Source organism: Corylus avellana, chromosome 9 (genome assembly GCF_965113065.1).
Source record: "Corylus avellana chromosome 9, dhCorAvel1.hap1.2, whole genome shotgun sequence".
Classification (NCBI taxonomy): Eukaryota; Viridiplantae; Streptophyta; class Magnoliopsida; order Fagales; family Betulaceae; genus Corylus; species Corylus avellana.
The window spans coordinates 23,383,936-23,407,887 of record NC_142498.1 but is presented as its reverse complement, the minus strand read 5'-3'; the positions used below and the strand labels follow the sequence as shown (position 1 = coordinate 23,407,887).

The 23,952-nt window shown below is 38.0% G+C and overlaps 2 protein-coding genes across 7 annotated transcripts; one reads left to right on the top strand and one right to left on the bottom strand.

Annotated features, from left to right (window-relative positions):
• Nucleotides 1-1,315: 1,315 nt before the first annotated feature.
• On the bottom strand, nucleotides 1,316-7,734 carry LOC132190416 (putative cellulose synthase A catalytic subunit 5 [UDP-forming]). The gene is made up of 14 exons (XM_059605406.2): nucleotides 7,042-7,734; nucleotides 6,659-6,854; nucleotides 6,368-6,573; nucleotides 6,113-6,221; nucleotides 5,797-5,971; nucleotides 5,223-5,489; nucleotides 4,786-5,131; nucleotides 4,565-4,702; nucleotides 4,359-4,484; nucleotides 4,044-4,256; nucleotides 3,631-3,922; nucleotides 3,035-3,231; nucleotides 2,587-2,937; nucleotides 1,316-2,480 (listed from the first exon to the last, which is right to left on the bottom strand). The coding sequence occupies exons 1-14, from the start codon at nucleotides 7,120-7,122 to the stop codon at nucleotides 1,896-1,898; spliced, it is 3,282 nt and encodes a 1,093-aa protein (XP_059461389.1). The 5' UTR covers nucleotides 7,123-7,734; the 3' UTR covers nucleotides 1,316-1,895.
• Nucleotides 7,735-13,539: 5,805 nt separating this feature from the next.
• SDG25 (SET domain protein 25) lies at nucleotides 13,540-23,744 on the top strand. Of its 6 annotated transcripts, none has more exons than XM_059603614.2 (20): nucleotides 13,540-13,596; nucleotides 14,248-14,421; nucleotides 14,517-15,072; nucleotides 15,243-15,359; nucleotides 16,104-16,427; nucleotides 16,510-16,860; nucleotides 16,945-17,259; nucleotides 17,556-18,038; nucleotides 18,187-18,613; nucleotides 18,707-18,838; nucleotides 19,163-19,584; nucleotides 19,660-19,782; nucleotides 19,892-19,972; nucleotides 20,539-20,592; nucleotides 20,679-20,830; nucleotides 21,058-21,104; nucleotides 21,183-21,250; nucleotides 21,469-21,699; nucleotides 22,262-22,348; nucleotides 23,330-23,744. In XM_059603614.2, exons 2-16 carry the CDS (start codon nucleotides 14,264-14,266, stop codon nucleotides 21,077-21,079), a joined length of 3,717 nt encoding a protein of 1,238 aa, XP_059459597.2. In that variant the 5' UTR covers nucleotides 13,540-13,596; nucleotides 14,248-14,263; the 3' UTR covers nucleotides 21,080-21,104; nucleotides 21,183-21,250; nucleotides 21,469-21,699; nucleotides 22,262-22,348; nucleotides 23,330-23,744. The 6 variants fall into 6 exon arrangements, with proteins under 6 accessions (XP_059459597.2, XP_059459594.2, XP_059459591.2 ...); XM_059603611.2 differs by having other exon boundaries at nucleotides 14,248-14,436; nucleotides 21,194-21,250; XM_059603608.2 differs by having other exon boundaries at nucleotides 14,248-14,436.
• The last annotated feature ends 208 nt before the right edge of the window (nucleotides 23,745-23,952 follow it).

Genomic DNA, 23,952 nt, shown 5'->3' with positions numbered 1-23,952 from the left:
TGGGGTAGAGTCTAAAAAAAAAAAAACTTCAAAATCCAGAGAAGAACCAAATTGAGAAACCCGTAGCTACATACAACTTACAAGAGAAGCTTTTTTACAGACCAAGTAGTTCTTGAGTGGTTGAAATGCCACCACGGGGTGAGTTGACCCAAAAAAAAATAATAAGTAAAGGAAAGTGGGTCTTGAGACGAGGGAGATCCTAGTCTAAGAGAAAAAAGAAAGTTCAAGAGAGAGGGAAAAGAAACAGTGGAGAAGTGAGAAAAAGAGAGAAATCACAAGGAAGGAGCACGAAAGAAAGAAGCTGAGCGAGATAGAGAAAGTGTTGTAAGCACATAGAGAAGAAGAGGAAGAAAGAAGAAGGAGAAGAAGGAAGAAAAAGAGGAGGGTCAAGGCATAAGAAAACTGAAAAAACTACGAGGTGTAATTTTTTTCTAAGATTTTTGCAGGGGTAGGCGCCCCTGCTCGCCTCTACCTATATCCACCACCGACTAAGAGGGACTAACTACACATGCCATTTGAAAAGAGAACACGCACTGACTAAAATGGACTAACTACACATGCCATTTGAAAAGAGAACACATGCTCACCACAGGCCGAACCTAAGAACACCGCTTTCAAACGAGTGCATCTACACTTTGTTGCCCTTTTAATTGGGCTTGGTAAGTTGGTCATTTCAGAGCGTTAATGCTCTTCTCAATAAATTTGCTCTCCATTTAAGCTAAAAAAAATTATCTTTGACTATTTTAGCTACTCATTTTTTTCAAAAAACTTACATTCCACTTTTTATTTTAATTATTCACTTTCATTACTACGTTTAAATACTTTCTAAAAAAAAAAAAATTATTCTTTATTACAACTAGAGAATATTAGAGATTAAAAATGCTTTGTTTTTACATTAGTGAGTAAAAAGTGCTCACCAAATTTGGTGAGCATTATAACAACTCATCAATTGTTTTTCTAAATTGCTGAACTAAATGCAACTCCTTTTGCTCCCATTTTAACAACTCGACTAACCAAACTTTGGCTAGCCATATGAAAATGCTACCAAATCTAAAGCTGATGTGCCAAGTGATCAAAGAAAAGAACTAGTTATAATTGATTGAGCTCGGTCAGACATTGGGATCTGATCCAATCAAATTCGATTACCATTTCAATCTATATCTACTATGGCTGGACCGAATTCAGAGTAAGATAGATTCATATAAAAAATCAGTAAATAAACATATTACTTTCTAGAGAATGGTGGTAATGGTCATGAACCTATTTGTGGTGAAATCTATGCCAGAAAACAAAACAAAATAAAACGGTATTTCAATTGAACCCAAATGAAATTTTTTCAGTTTTTCTTATACCCTTTCGTACAATAAGATAGCTACATTTAGTGGCAAAAACAACATAAAGGGCAAACAATTAGCCCCAGCACTTGGTATGTCCCAGAAGTTTGCCTCTGCAGTTACAAGCAGCAGGACACAAGCCACTTTTATTGCGAATCAAATAGAGAGAGAGAGAGAGAGAGAGAGAGAGAGAGACCCGTGACAATAAATATTACACAGCAGCGGCAGTGTGAATTACCTACCTCCTCTTCCCCGTATGTATCATGCAGAAAAAGAATGAAAGAGAGCTCTGTTGCAGCTGCTCCCAACAGTCTCTCACCTCCGACAAAAGCTTACAAACAGCAGCCAGCTAGCTCATGTTTGAGACCCTTTGGAATTTCCCTCCACCAAAGCGACGAAACGAGGAGTCGAAAAGAGGTATCCACACCCATCACACGCAATTAATCTACAGTTGGCAGACCCCATCACACCAAACATATTTCTTGGTTGTATCATCAATCAAAAGATAAATATTCTATAATCTATCACCCGAATCTACTAGCCCAAGGAGTGAATGCGCTGCTAGTTACAGTCCAACCCACATTCTTCTAGAACCGGACCATTTGACTTGGCCAAGAATGGATCAATTCGAACCCACAAAAGGGAGAAGATGGAAGCAAGCAAAATTGACCAAACAATAATAATTGTGGGAGTCCTGTTCTGCCTGCCCAGCAGACCCTTTAGGAAAGGATAGAGGTGAACAATCACCCAGAAGGCGAAGAAGAGTTTACCAAACAGAGGCCCCCAGGACTCGTACCCATTATTTATTGCGTTGGACACTCCGGCGACCACACCAATGAGGTTTATTATTAGCAGTGTTGTTGGTGGGATGAGCAAAGTGGTCCACTTAAATGCGTATAGCTCTGAGAATTCTGCGTCATCCCCTGCTTTTGATGTCACAGTGAAGTTCGTATCGACACCAGCTAAAACCTTTAACAACCCCTGGAATACAGCAAATAAATGTGCTGAAACCCCTCCAATCACCCAAAACTGCTCATTTCTCCACCACTCATCGATTCCGACTCCACTCCATCTCATTTCCAGTATACTTGTCGCAAAGATACAAATGAAAAGAGACAGAAACCACAAGCTAGCAACATTGCTGAGCTGCAATATGAACAAAACTCTATTAAATCTACTACACGTATTTCTCAAGTAACATTATAATAAAAGCAAAATGTCCTGTCAACAATCAAACATATAAAACTCATACCTCAGGAGTGATGAATTTTCCAGTGAGCAAGCACACAGCAGGTAGAGTACAATAGGCAAGCAGAGGAATTGAAGTCCATGGATATATAGTAGCATTTATATAAGACAAGCGCTCTAACCACTTCAGGCCTCCTCCATATCCATACCAGAGAGGGCAGTGCCTGCTCAAAAATATTTCAACAGAACCAAGGGCCCACCTAAGGACTTGATGCAGACGATCAGAGAGATTAATGGGAGCAGATCCTTTAAATGCAGGCCTGTCAGGGATACAATATATTGATCGCCATCCATGGCAATGCATTTTAAAACCTGTCAGTATATCTTCCGTAACCGACCCATAGATCCAGCCAACCTGGGTTGCAACAAAATTTCGGTTGAGACAAATTCAAAGGCCAAAAGGATAATGTCAAGTGAAGATGTGAGGACATGACTCCAAACTTCGCAGTTACCTCTTTTCCCCATTCAGTTTTATCTTCGTAGCCACAGCTAATGACATGGATGGCTTCTTTAAGCAGGGATGCTGGGCTAGCACTTTTCAGTGTCCCTCCGTCCTCTAGCAGAGTAGACGCAACAAACACAGAAGATTGTCCAAACTTCTTTTCTAACTTCTGCTCAGACATCAGAGTATAATTTTCACCTTCGAATCCTGCATACAAGCTCTTCCAAGTTATATAACAAGATAATTAAGCCGGATGGACAATAACGTGGTAATTAATCTTTGAAGAACTTAGCTTAATTCACCTATTACTTAAAGAAAATGATACAGAACGTTTCAGTAAGCCTTCTGTAATCTTACCCTAACACATAAAGTAGGAGCTCTCACATGTCACTTTTCCAATACATCTATCCAACACCTTAGTTTCCCAAAAAAAAAAAAAAATGAAAATCCAAAAAGTTTTCTTTGCTTTGCACCTTGGAATCAGGTGAAGCATTTTTATAGAGCTTAAGCTAACCACTTGGTACTGTTCTTTATTGGGGTTCAAACTACACTATGCAGTAGGCACTGGGTGACAAAGTGAGACCTCATTTTAATAAGCTAAATTACCTTCAATCCCCTCTTCAATACCCTCCAAAGAGCACACAGGCGCAGATGCTCCCACGTCTCCTTTCCTAGAATTTCTCTTCTTTATCTCAGATTTAGGTTTGTTAGTCTTCTTCTTCCTCTTTCCAGAACAACAGCAGCCACAATAGCACCACTTCGGCAAACAGTTACACGTCCTGGTTGGTGGTTTCTTTGCTTTAGGAGCAGCATAACCGTAGAATGCCTGCCTTCTGAAGACACATCCAGTCCCAACATATATAGGTCCTTGGATGCCATCCAAACCTTTCATGTTAATCTGGAATGGAAAGCTTGCGTTTTAATTTTTGCATAAGTAGATGAACAAAGAATATGATGCATGTTTACATGTTAAACTGCATAAGAAATGCATTTGTATGAATGTTTATAAACATGCTTACATCAAAGAACACGGTGTTGCGGTTGGCGTATCGGTCATGCTTGTCAATACCATCAAACCTCTGCGGGAACTGGACATAGCACACCCTCTTTCCAAGCAGTGGATCCATCATGAAACACATTGCCTCTCTAAGAGCCTTACTATTATTGATGTAGTGATCACAATCCAAGTTCAACAGATAAGCAGCATTTGTCAGCACAGCGGAGACTCTAACCTGTTTCACAAAAATAAATATAGATCATGTTCAAGACACATAAGGTTTTGCCCAGAAAGTACATGGAGTAGAAAAAAAAAAGGCTTCTTTCAAATTACTTACCAAAGCATTCATAGCTCCAGCCTTTTTGTGGTGATTAAACCCAGGTCGCTTCTCTCTAGAAACATACACCAGGCGTGGTAATTCATTTCCATCCGTGTCATGCCCTCCACTTTGGCCAAGAAAAACCTATCAAGGATTGCACAAATGTCAGTCACAATGGGCCAATAATGAGAAATGCACAAAACGAAAAACTAAAATTAATGTACCTGAATCATCCCAGGATGATCCCTGACATTATTCCCAGGCCATGGAGTCCCGTCCTGCATTGTCCACCCTTCTTCTGGGACCTTTTGGGCCTTGGCAACCAAAGCATTGATTCGAACTTTAAACTCTTCATACTCTCTCTGCAATATGAATTGAGTAAAAAAATTTAAACATATGTTCGTCAAGGAGTAATAGGATAACTCAACGCATTGCAACTTATTACCTTCATTGCTCTCCGCTCCTTCACAAATGATGGCAGCACCTTATCTTTGAGGTAATCCATCTTTTGCGCAAAATAAAATTCAGGGGCCCGTGGCTCAATGTTGAACTTCTTACAGAAAGGGACCCACTTCTTTGCAAACTCAGATGTTTCAGACAGTGCCTCAAATGTCAGCATAGCAGCACCATCATCAGAAACATAACATGAAACCTTGTCAACAGGGTAGTCCACTGCAAGGATGGAAAGAACAGTGTTTGCAGTCACCAGAGGAGGTTCTTTCAATGGATCAACAGTACTCACAAATATGTCAACTGGACAAAGTTGAGAAGGTTGGCCTTCCTTCTCATACCTGACAAACAGGAAAAGACGCAAGGTGTGTAAACGTGCAAAATCTCTACCATAATCATGGTTGCATGAGTCAAAAGTGGTCAGATCCTTACCTCAGGGACAACCTGTCGAGATAAGTTTCCCTGTCAATAGGGAGCCACTTCGGGAATTGATCAAGAATCCATGAAATTGCAAACCAGATCTCACATATTACAGATATAAGCCACAGTGCATATGCATCATGTACAGGATGCATGACTCGATAATGGAAGAAGAATCCGAGAACCACAAGTCGAATTATGATGATCATCCGGTAAGGGTTGATTCGGCTTGATGGAATAGGCAACTTTCTAGAAAGTGGTTGTCTTGCCTCATCCATGCTGATCCACAAGAAAAAAATAATTGATTTCCCACAATTAGCATTACTCAGGTCTTCGCTATTTAAAACCATCAATTTGATTCAATTATTTGAAATATAGTGCAAGTCTAAAGGGGATTAACGGTAATGCAGTCATTTTAACCATCAGAAGTCAACTTTGAAAACATGTGTCTTAAAAGTTAGTGCAAGGCTCAGAGCCTATTAGAGTTTTAGCAGAAAGCTTGGTCCAAGCGATCATATCAGAAAAATACGGGAGAATAATTCCATTAACTGGATCAGAAAAAAGAAAAGTTTTGGGGGGCACATACAATGGTAGATCTGGGCCATCCCCATCATAGTCCCAATCTTTGCCAGAATTCTCCTTCTTCATCATCTGCAGCTTGTCTTGTTTCTGCTTCCAGCTCTCCATTCTTTCCTTCCAAGCGACACTGCCGTAGCCATAAGCAGCCAAGTCTTTGGAAGGATCCATGGATCTGGGTTGCACTGCCAATTGGGAAGACGACTAATGGTGAATATTCAAGTTTTGAGTCGATGGAAACACGCAACAAGCCAAGAACTAGCAGCTGATGGGAGCATTTGAACAAAAGCGAAAGGCATGGGAGAGCAAAGCTAAATGGGAATTACCAGGAAGGGTGGGATCTGAGAGAGGAAGGGGGTGGATCCTTTTGCCTCCACCAGCACCCCCCATGAATGAAGGGACCAAAGCATGTTGTTCAGGAGGAATATCATCAACCTGCACCAACACAACTCTAGAAGCATTAAAAGCAAAGAACGCAGAGCATACAAGGAAATCAATTAACTGATGAGTGATCAATTGAAGAAAGGCAAAAGGGTGAGAAGCAATTAAGAGTTAATATGGGAATAGCGGGTGGGGCTTACCATTTGACCGTTAGTAAGGAGAGGAACTTGGGGTGTAGAATGAAGGACATGAGGGAGATCGGAGTCGGAGGCACGGCCATAGTGAAGTATTGCGTCGGCGGCAAGAGCATGGTGCATACCCTGTTTAGTCCTCGCATCGAAATTGAATTCGTTCTCCAGGTCATCGATGTCATCTTCCTCTTCGTCCCCCTGCACTCTAGCACACCCTGCAATGTATGCCGTCCATAAGTATGAATTACATAATTTTACACACACCAAAAAAAAAAAAAAAAAAAGTCTCCGAGAGCGGACCCTTGAGACGCTTGAATCTGGTTTTGCACTGAGGACAGACTTGGTTTCCTTCTCTGCGCTCATACTCGTAGCAAGTTCTGCAGATGGGAAAGGCACACTCGTTGCAGGCCACGAACAGCTCTCCGTCCACGGTTAGTCCCACGTCGTCTCCGCATATCTGGCATATTTGTCCACTTAACTGCTGCAATGGCCTTGGCTGCACCACCACAAAATCTATCTAAGTATCTACCCATCTTTCTCTTGCAAAAAGTGTGTTACTATGTGTGTCGGTGGTTACATTTCATAGCTCATTAAACAGCATATACAGCCAAAGGAAATGGCATTTGTAGACAATAGTGAGAATCCAAAAGAAGAAAACGAAAAAGAAAGAAAGAGGGGCTTACGGCAGATTCACCGTCGCGGCGGATGACCACGAGTTCATTCCGGTTGTGAGAGCCTGCCACTAACCCCGCACTAGCTTCCATTGTTACTCTGACAAATCTCGAACCGCTTATTTATTTCCAGGACCTAGATCTGTCGACTCCAGGATCTGCTCTTCCAACTTTATAGTTGAGACTTGAGCGGAACGAAATCCATCAGAAAGGGAGTAATAGATGGCATTTCCGCCACAAAAAAGAAAAGTGCAAAAAATAGGCAGAGACAGTAGTAGTGAAGCTCTACTCCCTCATCTGCAACCTTCTAATTGATGGGCTACAGTAGAAGCTTTCTTTTCCTTTCTGGCTTTCTCTCTGATTTCCTCGCTACAAAAGAGTCACCTTCTTTTTCTTTTTTTGTGGCCCTCTCTCTCTCTCTCTCTCTCTCTTATCATTCCTTGCTTCTCATCTCAATATCAACAACAGCACCTAAAAACAGCGCCTAAAATATCAATCAGGATATTTCTTCTCCTTCCTCAGCTCCTCCAATAATTCAATCTTCCTTGCTTATTTTATTCGGTTGAATTTCGGTACTCTTTCCTAAAACCAATCGACTTCAATTATTATCACACCAGCAAGTTTTACTTAAACAATATGATAAATAATCAATAAATGACACTCCCAGTCCCAGCTCATTAATTATTACGCAGCTGATTTTCTCTCTCTGTCTGCAACTTTCTTTATACCACTCGTTTCTGTTTTCATCTTTTAAATTTTTCTTATCAAAAACATCTCCGCCGACACAGCTAATACGTCAATTAACCAATCCTAAGACATTACCATTGCGTTTAACGGTTAAAACTAACAAGTTAGAAGTCTGTTACGTATTTACTGCCAAGCAAAAAGTTTTTTAAAAAAAACAGTATAATTACAGGCTGGTCAGTACAATCTTTGGGAATATCTTCTTTATCAGTCAAAATAGGATCTTCCGATTTAAACTAGGGCTTAATAAGATTTATCAACAAAAAGAAAAGAAAAATACTGAATGAATTAGATTTCTTAGCGAAAAAGCAGGACTGAATCAGATTTAAATGGACAAAGACGAAGACGATCCACATAATCAACTTTCACTATAAAAAAATAAAAATGAAGCAAGAGTCATAAAGTATGACCCCGTTTAAAATAATAAATATACCAAATTTAATTAATTCAAACTGAACGAGGAGCCATTAACACATTAGTAAGTAATTGCAGTATATAATTAATAAGAGAAAAACAACGCTACACATGTGGATTTAGGCGGTCACGTCGCCAAACGGTCTGCTAGCTGTATTTCTCCGTCCCCACCCCACCACATGCCTCTCTGTCTCTCTCTCTCTCTCTCTACATCTGTTCTCTACTGTAGGTTTGGGTTTGGGCACTTGGGGACTGTTTTTGACTTTACTTTTTATTTTATTTACTATTTCCTCCCTTCTGTTCCGGTGAGAACGGCGATCTCCGATCTTAAAACCCGGTCATCTTTTAGTCAATTATTGCTTTTCATCGTAAACGTTTCTCATAAAATCTTATGTCAATTTTTTCTTTTGGCTAAATTACATTTTACTCCCAAATTTTCACTTCATTTGCATTTATACTTTGACTAATTGTAATTGACTCCTATAAATTATCATTTTGTTTTTAGTTGTATATGGATTAGATTTGGCTATTAATTTTAAGCTCCTGAGCAGCATGTGAGTTCAGGGACTGACCTATAAAGCTAATTTTAGAGGTTAGTTAGGCCTGGCAAAAAGGGTTGGTGGTCGGGTTCAAGTTGGTCTGCTTGACCCGTCACCCGTTTAGCCTCATTTCGAACACAACCCATTTAGAAAAAGTGGTCGAACCATAAAAATTGGGCATGGCACAGTAAATTATTGAATCAGTAACACGACCCATTTGACACGTTTAACTTACACGTCGTATCGGGTTAATATGATCTGTTTGAAGGAATAATATAAGCATAATAACCACCAACAATAGAATCAATATTTCTCATTTGGGGCCAAAAGTTAAATTTGATAAGGACAAATCTAATTTTAAACTTAAAATATATATATATATATATAACTTTAAAAAAATTGGAAAAAAATAAAAGAAGATGAAAATATTGATCAATATATATATATATATATATATATATATATGTCCGCACAAGAGCAGAGAATGATTCGAACTAGTGACTTCTATTTTGTAAGGCGTGATTTCCGGTCGATTGAGTTACCTTTTCGAGACATCTATCCCATATTCTATAACCAAATAAGAGTAACAAAAAGTTTTTTAAAAAAGGGAAAATTATAGTTTACCCTCCCAAAGTTGACAGCGTTTTCAATTCGAACAACAAAGTTTTAATTTTTGCAATCCACCCCCAAAAGTTTCAAATTTTTGCAATTTGACAAATTGTATCCAAAACTTTCCATATTGCCCCTAATTTTTATTTTTTATAAAAAAAAAAATTAAAAATTAAAAATTTGGGGTGGCTCTTTGCCCATCTGGCCATTTTTGCACCCTCAAATTTGTTTTTTTTTTTCATAAAAAAAAAATATAAATAAAAATAAAAATCAGAGGTAGTATGAAAATTTTGGGATAATATTGGTCGAATTGAAAAAAAAAATTGAAACTTTGTGGGGGTGGATAGCAAAAATTGAAATTTTGATGTTCGAATTGAAAAACTTTATCAACTTTAGGGGAGTAAACTATAATTTTCCCTTAAAAAAAATAAAAAATAAAAAAACAAAAAAGAGGGTTTGAAAATTTAGATTGAAGGAGGACAAATTTGTCAAAGATCGCAAAATAAATATGAGCTAAGTTTTATTTAAAAATGAAAAATAGAAAATAGAAAAGAAGTCAATTCTTTTTTCTATTTTTCTATTACCAAGAGGTGAAATGGCGAGCAGGGCAAAGGCAGCCACGATGAGCAACTTCGTGGCAGTGATAGAGAGTGAAGGTTGTAGTGTGCAGCGATGAAGAGTGAAGGCTAACGGGATACGGTTGGATCATATCTGGTCCAAACTTGGTTGCATCTATACCTTGGTTGGGTTCCGACACAGTCTCGGCAGGTCTTTGTGAGGTTCCAGTCAGGTCCCGATAGGTCTTGGTGTGTCCCGAGTGGGTCAAGGTCTCGGTTAAGTCTCGGCGTGGTACTAATTAGGTCTCGATCAAGTCCCAATAAAGTCTCGACTACGTCCCGACGACACTCTAGCTAGGTATGTTGATTTTAGAATGAGATAATTAAACTTGAAAAATAGTTTATGGTTTTAAAAAATGTAAACCATTTTATGAAAATGAAATAGATTTGTTCGGCTAAACCAAAAATATTTTCTGTTGACTATAATATTCTGTCGCACCAAACACAAAAAAATACAAAAAATAATTTATGTAAATCATTTTACGTCGAAACAAACGAAGCCTAAGTATTTATAAAAAGCAAAAATTTAGAAAATATTTTAAAATCATAAAGAAGCAAAACAAGAAAATCAAAAAAATAAGAGTGGGTTGAATAGAAAAAAAAACACACACACACAAAATACTCAGGGTGGTTGTGGGACTACCCTTGTTGGCCGTGTTGGGAGTGGATGCATGGGAACCTCCTCTCTTTTATTTGGTTGGCGTGAAGCTCTTTCTTTATTTTTTTAATTTTTATAAATGATAAATCAACTTTCATACATGAAAAAGTGAGCATATGCTTTCTGAAAAAAAATTATATGAAAGTTTTTGTTTTAAAAAAAAGTATTTGACGTTTTGTATTTTGTTGAGTTTTTTTTAAAATTTTTTTAAAAAGTATTTGACGTTTTATAATTTGTTGTTTGAAAAATATTTGCTTTTATAACATCTTTTTATTTTAATATTTTTTAAAAATGGTATTTTTGTGTTTTTTTTAAGAAAAAACTTCTGAAAGGCATTAAAAGAAAGGAAAAAAAAAAAAAAAAAGAAGTCGCAAGGGCATTGATGCACGGCAGTAGAATTTACTTCTTTTTGTTTTTTCAGGGCGACAGTGGAATTTACTCAACCTCGCTTTATTTGCTGTTTGGACCCCACAATCTGTCAATACTCATACTCAGTCCTGCAGCGTGTAAGATACAGTCGATGCCATTGACAAAGGTGGTTATCGTTTGCATTCCAGCTAGTTGTAAGTAGTCGGCAGAAAGAGGACAAAGGGACGGGTTGGTGGAATGTCCCTTGGAGTAGGCCCTTGGCTGGAAATTACTATTATATTTTTCTCCTTTTCTGTGCATGCGTAGCATCTTTTATTTTACTACTTCATTTGTCATTTTCTGAATATTTTTACGGAATATTACAATTTTTCAGTCGTTTTGACAACCCGAAAAATCAAAGGGCTGGCAATTTTGACACGACCCGCGAATCCGACACGAACACGACACGAAGTTAACAGGTATTAGGTTTGGGCTTATCGGGTTCGGGTCTTAATCGGGTCTACCTGATTAAGACACGATTCAATTCGTGTCTGACGGGTTGACCTGTCGGGTCCGCGGGTCGACCCGCCAGACACGTTTAATAAATGGGTCTGGCGGGTCTGTCGGGTCTGGCGGGGTCAACCGGGTCTAGCGGGTCAGCCGGGTCTCGGGTGACCCGCCAGACCCATTTAATTTTTTATTATTTTTATTATTATTATTATATTTTTTTTATAAAAAAACCTATGTCTAAATTCTAACTAAGTTAACCCTAACACTTACTGACTCACTCACGGCTTCATTTCACTCTTCACTTCACGACTTCACAGTTTTCACTTCACTGACATATTCCTTGTTTTTCCGTTACTTTTTATATGTGGGTCTATATATTAAAACATTATCTTTTAAATCATTATTTATATATTAAAACATTCTTTTTTAAAATTTTTTATTCTTCTTGGATGGTTAGGATAAATTTGACTAGTTCTTTGGCCTAAGAGATCCCTTTATTAAATTATTTTTTCCAATTTTGATTAAGGTTTTTTTTACGGGTCGGGTTGGGTCGTGTCTACCCGATATGACCCGGTTATGCTAAACGGGTTAAGCGGGTCGTGTCGGATTACCCGAATATTTTTCGTGTTATAATCGTGTCAAACCCGCTAACCCGTTTAGCTAAACGGGTCGTGTTCGTGTTTCGGGTAATCGGATCGCGGGTCTTAACGGGTCCTAATCGGGTCTACCCGATTACCCGTTTTGCCAGCCCTTCAAACAAAACCAGCATTATTAACAACGATTTGGTCGGTTGGGTGCGCTTGGTCAATTAATTGCTCTCTCTCTCTCTCTCTCTCTTTCTCTCTACGTACGTATATCACATCATATACTAACCTAATTAGATACATCAATCGCGGAAGCTTAGGATGCAGCCAACTACAACATGACAAGTGGATGGCCAAAACTTGCAGTATTTTGATGCAACGAAGCGTTTTGAAAGATGAAGATGAAGATTGTTTGCAACACCTTCCATCTTTTTTTTTTTTTTTTTTTTTTTCTACTAAAAAAAAATTGATAATATTGACAAATAATTTTTCTCATAAAAAATTTAAAACTACTTTCAATCTTCATGTCAAATTAAAATATTTTCTTTCAACTAAAACACAAAAACAACTCCTAAAACACGTTACCAAACACAACCAAAGTATGAACTTATTTGTCTTCCTCTCTGAAGAAAACGCTAACGTGAAAAGCCCTTTATGGTTTCCTCTTGAATCATCCAAACTTATAAATTGCTGAGGATCACGTTTGCAGCCAAACGAGGTTGAAAAGAGAACAAAATGTTACAAAGGTGTATTGAAGGTCCAGCAAAATACTTATGATATTTAAGTGAGGGTAGAAGGAAAACAAATTGACACGACTATAAGAGTATATGAATGCATGCTTTAGCCTTATATAAGATTCTTGTTCGCGCCTAGGTTTGGATTCACCAGCTCAAATGTTGTTAAAGGTTTTTGACTTGAGAGAGCCGTTATTTGACATCAAGAGAGAGAAAATTGACTGTGGTGCATCATATCCATCGGTATCAACTATCAAGGTATAGGTGCTAATTAATTAGAAAAAAAAAAAAAAAGAAGAGGTATAGGTGCTAATTCTAGAACAAGAATGATCTTCAGCCTGATTCCCCATGACCTTGGTGTCTGTTGATAAGCTGTTGGGCCCTTCGTCAGACAAACCTGATGGGCCAGAGGGGAGCCGGCCTAAAAAGCTTGCAGTGCATTATATCATCCATTCATCCTGATGTCAGGTTCTTTATCCGCATATCTCCCTATAGTATTTAGCAAGCAGGCGCGGACTCCAGGTTCTTTTTCTTCCCTCTTCTTCGGCCCAAGGCTTCTAATGTCTGAGGACCCTAGCAATTGCGTAGTAAGTTGGGCCCAAATAGGGAAATTCCTTTCCTTTCCCAAGCCCAAAATAAAAAGAGAGAAAAAGAAAATACAGAGATTATAGCAGAAACACAAAAAACCAAGAAGAAGTAAATTTCAAGTATATAAGTAGTACTAGTAATAAAGACCTTAAAAGGGCTCGTTTTTTGGCCGCGAGAGAGAGGGAGAGAAGAAACAATTCTCCGTCGTTGCATCCAGGTCAGGTAATAACTATCCATAACCCTAACCCTAACACCACTGGACCTTATCTTGTTACTGCAACGATTAGTAGATTTAATAGATCGCTGTAGTCCTCAATGTTTCTCAAATTACTTAATTTGAAAGCAGGTAAGATAGGGTTTCGACGTTTGACAATTGAAACAGATCAATATCAGAATTAGCTTTGTGAATCAGCCACCTTTTCTCTCTCAGCTAGCGCATTATCTCTGATCATATATGTGCGAATCACACGCACATACACTTTATATTTATTTGATCCTTTTATGAAGAATTTGTTGCAATAACATAGATTGGAATTAGTAGTCTTCTAATAGGGACTGATAGTCGATAGACCATTCCTCCAGTAAATTGTTTAATACATAAGGAAAGAAAAAAATTTCTAAAAAATCTGAATTTGCGTCGGAATATCTTTACTAGAGTGTTTGTATTTTCTGAGACAAAACCGAAAAATTAAAACAAAAAACAAGGAATAAACTTCTGCAATCTGCTCTCACTGAAACATTGCCTTGATGATTCATTTCTATCAGTTATATCCCGCATAATTTGCACATCATGTTTTTCTGTTTCTTGAGTTGAGCAATCTGCATAGGCAATTTATTTACCTCTCTCCTGCCCTCTATCTTCCCTTGGTTCAGGTTATTTCTTGAAGTCATGGTTTCTTCAACAGCCCTTCTTCACGAACTCGACTCTTCTTTTTTCTCCAGAAAAAGGCTAAAGGTTTCAAATTTTGAATACCAACATCAAGATTCACGTATATGTCTTGGCAATCATGATGATATTGCCTCATCCATGCAGCCTACTGCAGAAGGGTACTCTTCTCATGGGTATTATATACATTGCATGACTGCTTCGAATTCCTACCTATTTTACTGCTGTTGTAATCATATTGACAAAACTTCTTCAGGTGTCCGGATCTCGGTCATGTTTCTCCGACTTGCTGTAATTTGGATGAAAAATTTGTTTCAAGTTCTGCAATGGAGATGAACTGCCAGTCAAATGGAAATGGCAGTGAGATTCCACAGCCCTGTAGTTCAGGGGGGACTTCATACCAGGAGAAGAGTTATTCTACATTTGTACCGCCTGCTTTTGTGAGTGGCTGGATGTACCTTAATGAACAAGGGCAAATGTGTGGCCCCTATATTCAGCAGCAGTTGTACGAGGGTTTATCTACTGGTTTCTTGCCGGATGAGCTTCCTGTGTATCCTGTGGTAAATGGGTCGTTGATGAACCCTGTACCATTGAAGTACTTCAAGGAGTTTCCTGATCATGTTGCCACTGGTTTTGCATATCTGAGAATGGGAACCTCAAGCACAACCACTTCAACAAATTGTCTTACCTCTTGCCCTAGTGTTTATTCAGAGTTACAGTCAGTTTCCCAATTACCTGCCAACAGCAGTTATAGGTCAAATCGGCTGATGTTAAACTTTGATGCTGTTAATATTACATCGTATCAGCTACCGGTATTCTTTTGGGTTCTTTGAGCCATTTTTGTTTTGTTTTTCCAAGAAAGGCATTTTGATTTGTGTTCTACCAGATGAAGTACATCTTAATAATTTGCTGGTATATATATATATATATATATATATATATATATATATATATATATATTAATTTAGATCTTCTATTCCAGTCAGGTGATGAGTCTTGTTGGTTGTACGAGGATGATGAGGGGAAGAAACTTGGGCCACATTCTCTTTTAGAACTACATTCTTGGCATCACTATGGATATTTCCCGGATTCATTAATGGTAAAGTATGAATTCATTATATCATGATGTAAGGGGATTGCATTCACTGCAGAGGCCATTGGGTTTTCTATGATATAGTATTATTGCCCTTTGAATGGTTAATTAATGTAATCTAACTTGTTTGTTTGCAAGAATACCTGAAAAGTGAAACTGAACCGGTCGCTAATCTGGTTATATGTTATTGGGAGTGGAAAACCTTGAAGTGTTGATGATGTGTTTTATTGGAACTGAGTGCTTCCAACTGTTGTGTCTTATGCCAATTTGTTTTATGGCATGGATTATCTTTAAACAGCTCTGTCTCATGTCATATTCGGGATAGATTTCCTTTCAGGCCTAGCCTACTGCAATGCCTTTCATGAAAGGTTGGAGATTCTTATGGTGAAAAGTAAAAAGTGGTAAATTGTTATGGAAGGTTGTTATTTGATTGCCTAGAGTATGTGGATGAAGAGAAACATACTATACCTCTCTGCCTAATTGTGGCAACAAACATCCCTCACCTCCCTCCTACTATAAAAACCTTCTGCTTGACTTAATTAGTTAGATAATTCTACTAAAACGGAGAGAAAAAGAAGGGGTGGGGAGTAAAAAGAAAAAGAGTTGAATGCGTTACTCATTTTGTCAGTGATTTCTATCTTCTGGTGTATTGATGGTCTTTTGTTTGCTTGGATCTATTTTTTGCTACCTGTTTAGTATGCTTCTATTTGTTGCTTCTCACTATGGTACTTTGATGACTTCTTTTTGCAGATATATCATATTGAAAATAAGTTTAAACCCTTAACCTTGCTATCTATGATAAATGCATGGAATACTGGTGGACATGAAACTGTCTCCACATCTGTTGCAAAAACCAATGAGACTAGCCCTTCGCTATGCTTCATTTCTGAAATTTCTGAAGGAGTTTCTTCCCAACTGCATTCTGGCATTATGAAAGCGGCTCGTAGAGTTGTGCTAGATGAGATTATCAGCAACGTTATGGGAGAGTTTGTTACTATAAAGAAAGCTCAAAGACGTCTTAAGCTTGACTCGGTTAATCAGGCTGCCCAAACTTGCTCTTTGAATGGCACAATGGTAATGCATACAATTGCTGAAGAGAAAACTGATGCTGCAACTTATATTTTACCTGATAATTTAATATGTTTTGCTTTGGCAGTCTGAAATTGCTGGGGAAATGAAGGATTGTGCTTCGTCTGCATGTGAGGCTGCAGCCTCTATTTCTAATGCTTACCAGACACGAATTGATAAAACGTCAACAAAATGTCCAGCAAACACTAAATCTGTTGGAAGCGTTGAAAACTTTTGGGGTTCTTATACAGTTGTTCGTGGAATGCTCTTTGATTATTGCATGCAAGTCATGTGGAATGCTGTCTTTTATGATACTGTAGCAGAGTATACCTCTGCCTGGAGAAAGAGAAAAGTTTGGTCAGGCTATCCAAAATTTAAGATACCTGTTGGTGAATTTAGGGCTCGTGGCCAGAAGCCTGAAACACAAACTGATGAAGATGTAATTAGAATACTTGAGGTTCCTTTTCTTATTTTTGCAGTGCTTTTGTTGTGCATATTACAATTTTTTTTAATGGTTTTACAGTTGCTGCCCTGGAAAGAATCTGCCTGTGATGTTGATTGCCCTCCTGGTTTTGAACTGGCGGCAATGGTTACGGATGATCATGCCCAGTCAACAACCATCATGTCCTCGTCAGCTCTTGTAGGTGGAAGTTCAACTACAGAGAAATGCTCGTTATCCACTGATCATATATATTCAGACATGACATGTATCTTAAAATGTGTAGAAGATGAGCTTCATTTTTCTGCGAAGGTGTCTTTGGCAGAATATCTTGAAAGTTTTGTGGAGGAGGAAGTGAGGAAATCCTTCAACTCTCGAGAGGATGACAAACTGAATGAGGTACCTTGGCTTTTTCTTGTATTATTCGAACCCCCTCTGCCCCAATGTTGTTACAATTTTAATGGTAGTGGGTGTGTGTGTGTTGAGTTTGTGGTCATTTTCCTTGTATGATTGGGGAAATCCTTCAACTCTGGAGAGGATGACAAATTGAATGAGGTAACTTGGCTTTGTTTTCCCTTGTATTAATCGAACCCCCTCCACCTCAATGTTGTTACAATTTGAATGGTAGTGGGTGTGTGTGTGTGTTGCGTTTGTGGTCATCTTCCTTGTGTTGAAGGAACTTTCTTTTGCTGCAGAATACTGTTGATTCTCTCATTCAGTGCCTTGATACAAGTGAATATGGTTCTCCAGACATTTGTGATGAGTTAAGGACCGGTGGAACTGAAACATCTAACAATTATCTGTCACAAGCCGCAAAACCCATTAATCAGTCTTTATCTGAAAATTGTATGTCAAATTTGTTGGAAAAAGTGTTTAAGGATTTGTGCACACATCTTGATGATATAGTTGATCACAAAGACATTGATGAGCCACCAACCCCTGGATTTGAAGATAATCCAAAAACTCTTGTTCCATCGCATATATGTAAGTTTCGACCCTCGAAGTCGGATGAATGTATCCCCAAGATTGGAGAATATGTTGCAATGGCAATGTGTCGGCAGAAGTTGCATGACGATGTTCTTAGAGAATGGAAATCCTCGTTCATTGATACTTCTCTTCATCAGTGTCTTATATCATGGCATGCTTCAAAGAACCCCTGTGAACCTGATGGCAATGAGGTGACACTCATCAATCTAAGTTTTGTTTATAAGTTCTCCTACACATCTGTTCAACTACCTTTGTTGGTTCCCTCTCTCTATGCATGTTTATTTACTGGAAGTATCCTAATTTCTGTAACTTCGGACTGATGCTTGTACTTTATTTTAGGAAGGAGCATTCGATGCAAGTAAATCACATGCTGGTGATTCTCCTACTTTAATAGGCAAGCACATTCATGGTCCTGGCTCTTCGAAAGTTCCCCAGGTGATTGGAAAATATACATATTTCCGCAAGAAAAAGTTGCCAAGGAAAAAGTTGGGATCTTCTCAGCATCCAGTTCCACTTGATGCTGGAGCAAGGGGTCAATCTGCTGAAAAGTCTAGGAAACATGCTGCTGGTGACGTGTCTGAGACTGTAGAAGTTCAAATTGCTGTTGTGAGCCCTAAAAAGCTGGGACCAAATAAAAGCCGGACTGAATTATCTGTAAATGCTAAGTCCGCACGAGTCATTATTAAAAGTAGTCTGCCTGGTGATCGGTCATCAACCAAGAAGACAAGTGGTCAAAAAGGAATGAAGGTTGCTCGTACAGTTCAAAGTATGTCACTTTGTTTATTACTTATTTTGGTAGCCTCAAGTTTCTGACGATTATGAATTTATCTGATATTAACACTATTAACTATTTTATCAGATAATAAGGTCTCAAAAGATGCTGCTAAACCTAGCAGGGATAGAGCTTCGGCCTTATTTAAGAATTGTAATGATATTGAGAAGTTTGTTGATCGCAATGGCCATGACGTTGCAAGTCAGGAAGAGTTTAGTGGTAATTGCTCCAAAAATAAATATGCTGAAGTGTCAAGAGTGTTCTTATTTTCTATTTTTGTTCATCTTTATCTCGAGTACTGATATAAGGAGGACTAGAGTCCTCCCAAATATGACGTGACTTTTAAAATCACCATTGAATTTGAGATGATCATTGTTGAATTTTGATCTATTGGTGATTTTAAATGCTACATCACATTTGAGAGAATTCTAGTCATCCTTATATTATTACTCATTTGTCTGACTTGACATGCATGTTTCCCCATAAACTTAGAAGTTTATGCATAATCCTAGGCATTTTAAGGATTTCTGTTCATTTGTACAGCAACTAGAGTGTCAAAGATAAAAAGAAAGCATCTAATGGATAGTGTGCCATCGACGCGTCCCACTAAGGTTTCAAAAGCCGCTGAGGGAGCTGCCAAACAAGCAGCATGTAGAGAGGTTGCAGTACAAAAGACCAAGTCCAGTAAATCCAGGACATTAAAGCCCTGCCCTAGATCTGATGGTTGTGCTCGGTCATCAATTAATGGCTGGGAATGGCATAGATGGTCGCTGAGTGCAAGCCCTGCTGAAAGAGCTCGTGTGAGGGGAGTTCAGTCTGTTCATACCAAGTATTTTGGTCCTGAGGTGAACGCTTCTCAGTGGTCAAATGGTAAGGGTCTTTCAGCAAGAACAAACAGGGTGAAGCTGCGCAATCTTCTTGCTGCTGTGGAGGGTGCTGACCTTTTGAAATCCACTCAATTAAAGGTGATTTAAGAATTAATTTTCTTGGAATTTTTTACCACCTTTGATCATTATTAAGCGTCTGTTGTTGCTTGCCAGGCAAGGAAGAAGCGCCTACGGTTCCAGCGCAGCAAGATACATGATTGGGGTCTTGTTGCCCTAGAGGCAATTGAGGCAGATGACTTTGTCATTGAATATGTCGGAGAACTAATTCGTCCCAGGGTAGATTTGACATTATGTTTTCAATTACTATTCGCCTTACTTTTCTATAGAATGCCTTAAGCAATTTTTAACTTATTCACTGGCTAACCTAAGTTCCTTGATTTCGCAGATATCTGATATACGTGAACGTCATTATGAGAAGATGGGAATTGGCAGCAGTTATCTTTTTAGACTTGATGATGGTTATGTGGTTAGTATAGCAATAATGATTCTTGTGTTGAGCTCAATGTGCTTGTTTAGGGTACTTTATATATGGCACGCAGTAGCTGGAATTATTGTGCCAATGTGTGCCTTAAGCTTCTGATCCCCATGCTGAAAAAAAGAAGGAAAAAAAGTGTAAACAGCCTGCTAAAACACTTGCACAAAGAAACACAGGAAAAAAAAAAGGTGTTTTAGCTTCGAACAAACTAATTTTTTATCTTCAAAAGCTTTCAAGAAAGACCTCTCCATGGTCGGGGACCGTCTGTTGGTATATTTTGAGCTTTGCTTGCTGAGTATATGTTGACTTTATGACCTATTAAATTGAGGTGGTTGAGCCCATGGTTTAAATAAATGTTGCTGGCCCTGAACCTGTACGGATTATTTTTGACATGAAAGTACATGTTTAATTATGTAAAGATTTTCTAAAGCACCTTTTTTGCTGTTTTTTAATTGAATTATTATGTTACATTCTTTTATATTATTTGATATTATAATTTAAATGGGCTTGTGCGTTTGTGGCCTTTGTCTGATAAATTCTCTTTTAAACATGTCTAGGTTGATGCTACAAAGCGTGGCGGAATTGCTAGATTTATAAACCATTCTTGTGAGGTATCTTTTGTAAAATATCTGTGAATTTATTTTATCAAATAAAAAATGATTTATTTCCCTCATATTTTGAGTTATATGCTTTTCAGCCTAACTGCTACACCAAGGTCATAACTGTTGAAGGACAAAAAAAGATTTTCATTTATGCAAAACGGCATATAGCTGCTGGTGAAGAAATTACTTACAATTACAAGTTTCCTTTGGAGGAGAAAAAAATCCCCTGCAACTGCGGTTCTAGGAAGTATGATTTAATATTTTCTCTTATTGTGTGCTTTACTGTGCATCATTCTTGAAGGCTTTGGTTGCTACTAAACAAGGGTTACTGTAATGTAAATTTCTTCACAATATAAATCTTACAAGGCTATTGATGCCGATTGTAGTGAGATGTCAGAGAATCTAAAATTTGTAGTTATTTGGGCATACAACTCTTGTGCTGTACTTATTTTAAAAAATTTCTCTTTCTTTCAGGTGCCGTAGATCAATGAATTAGGAAATTGTTTGAGTTGCCAATCCTGGTATGTACTGTGCTTAATAGTTTCTTAAAGTAGGTTTTGTGCTAAGATTCATGGTTTTAACTCTTACCCGTGATTCAGTGATTTTGCAGGCCATTCTTTTGGATTTTGGTTCTGATAATGTTGAGTTGGCTATGATCTTGCCGTAGGTATGCTTTCGTAGTCCTCAATTTATTATCTATTCAAGTGCATCTTACTTCATTATGTGCTGCTGCATGTCATTTTAATCATTGGCCCTTATGTTTTAAAAGTTTAGTTGAGAAAATGTGTTTAGCAGTGAAGATGCTACATTTATGCCTCTGGAGAACTCTTGATACTTGAAATAATCTGACCATGTGCTGATTGGTGGCTGAATGCATCATTGCAGAAATTTCCTGCTGCGGAGAATTTGTATTGTTGGTTGCATGTTATGCATCATGGCATACACTTAAACAGACTCAGCTGGAATTTTAGTGCTCTAATGGGGCACAGAAAGTTCCCATGGTCATGTAGGCATCATGGCATGTACTCAGGAGATTCTTTTGGAATTTTATTGCCGTAGTGAGGCATAGAAGGTGTTTCTGGTGATGTTGGCTAGTTGCTTTTGCTACAAATTTGGGTGAGCTGACCCATGGCCCAAGTTCTTTGTTATATTTATACAAGTTGATGTAATTCTTCTTCTGTAAAATTTAGCGCTGAAGAATTAACTAATAGTAAGAGATAAGAAAGCTACTCATTCCAGCTAATTAGCAAATACATTGACCAAATAGCATGTGGCTACTTTGGGCCTTGAATGGGCCAGATTGTACCACCGTGTGCAATTTGTATATTTGTTATGGTTTGCCATAGCTGGTGAAAGGGAATGATGCAATAATTGAAATTCTGTTCAGTTGGTTTTTGTGCACAGTTACATTTTGTTGACCCTTTGAGATTCATTTTTGTAAATTCACGTACAGGAATTTCTTCTAATAATCTCTTATATGAATTAGAGGGATCTTTTAGGGGAAGATGATCTAATTATCCCTTTCATATATAGCTGAAAAATGTTCTGGCTTCTGAAGAGTTGTTAATATGTTATTTATGTGCAAGAAATATTTTTTTGGTTACTTTTTTCCCCTTTATTTTTAGTTGGATGAGCGAACACACTTTTTAATGGGCATGCAATTTTGTTCTTACTGTAGCTTGGCTCTCTTGGAGGTGTTGGGGTATTCGCCTGCTGTTAGTAGTTTCACACTAACATGATGAATGAGTTGGAGCAGAGTCCTTTGGTAGGGTTTATCATCAGTTGTATGTTTCCTCGTCACTACACTGTTTTAACAGAAGTTGAATATTATAATCTTTCAACTTATATCTTTTTGTACAATCTGTATCATCTTTTAAATATGGGGTTATAATTTTTGTACAATTTCTACCGTCTTTTACATATGGGTTTATACTTTGCATGTAAAGTTGTTTATTCACATAATTAAATGCTTCCATATATTCACCTCCTATTATCAGTCTTCCCCCTGTTATTCCATTCTTTTGGAGTTTATCCATTTGATATCTGTGTTTGACCTGTGTCAGCACCACATTGACTGTCTTCTATGTAATATAGTTCTTCACAAATTTGGAAAACGCTGGGTGCCAAACAATTTCAATTTGCATTGTGTTATATATGTTGTGTCCATGATAGTCGGTACCTTTCCACTTGTTCTACTGTTGCTGCGATAGCATTGCATCACTTTTGCAGTAAGACTAAGAGCGGTACCGTTAACTAGCTCCACCTCAAATTAGCAGTTTTGCCCGAGAGGTTAAGGGGGAAGACTTAAGATCTTCTGCATGTTAAATACTTATCAAAAAAAAAAAAAACTATGTCCACCTCATAAATCTAGTGGTTTACACCTTGAACAGCCAACTTGCCAAAGCTACCAAACTATGTGCACCAGCAGCCATTGAGTGGTATTATATCTTCTAGATGTGCTTTTCGATTATATGGCCACAGGTCTAATGTGTTTTTTTTTCTTCCTTTCTTTTAGATAATGTCTAAGTTTTTTTCTTCTTGGCTTGCCATCTAGGGATTATAAGCCAACCTCTGTTTTTTAATGAAATTACCATAAATCCAATTGAGCTAGCAAGCGGTCTTTTCTTCCCCCATGGACCATACTTATCTTTTGATGGAAGAAATTGGGTTTTCGACTGCTATTGGGCTTGTAAATTATCAAATTGCATGACTTGCGGGCACTGATGCAAGTGTTATGTTGTTTCAGGCGACACAGCTCATAGGTGTAAACAAAAGCTGGATAATGTGATTATGGTGGTCGTTATTGTTTAGACTTCTGCCTACTTGTCGAAGATGAATTACTGACCCATGTGCATTCTTGTAGATATCTCTCTGTTGCAGATGAGTTTCTCCCCTTAGAAACTGTAAATCAGTTTATTGTTTTCTTTGCCACATGACATTTTGGAATATCAATTTTTTGTACAAACATGCATTATTCTTTTTTCTTCCAATATATACAAAAAAAAAAAAATTGTCAAACATTGGAATACCAATGTTATGTTGGTTATTTATAGTTACTAGTAAAAACTGTTCTTTCCATGCAACTCAAAACTGTGTATTGACTTTGCCTCTTGTGTTATATGTTGAAAAAGAAAAAAGAAAAGAAAGGAATTAAACTGGAATTCGTTTCATGTCGATAGCTAATATTAATCACAGGAAGGGCTCAGGCAAAGCCACCGATTATTTGATGTGTTTGATGGTCAGGTTTGCATTTTGAGCAACAATCTCGATTGCTGGAATTGGTCATATTCTGTGTGGTTGATCTAATCCCAAGTCCAGCTTTCATTGAGATGACTATTAATGAAAGCCCTTCAAGCAATTGCGATTTTG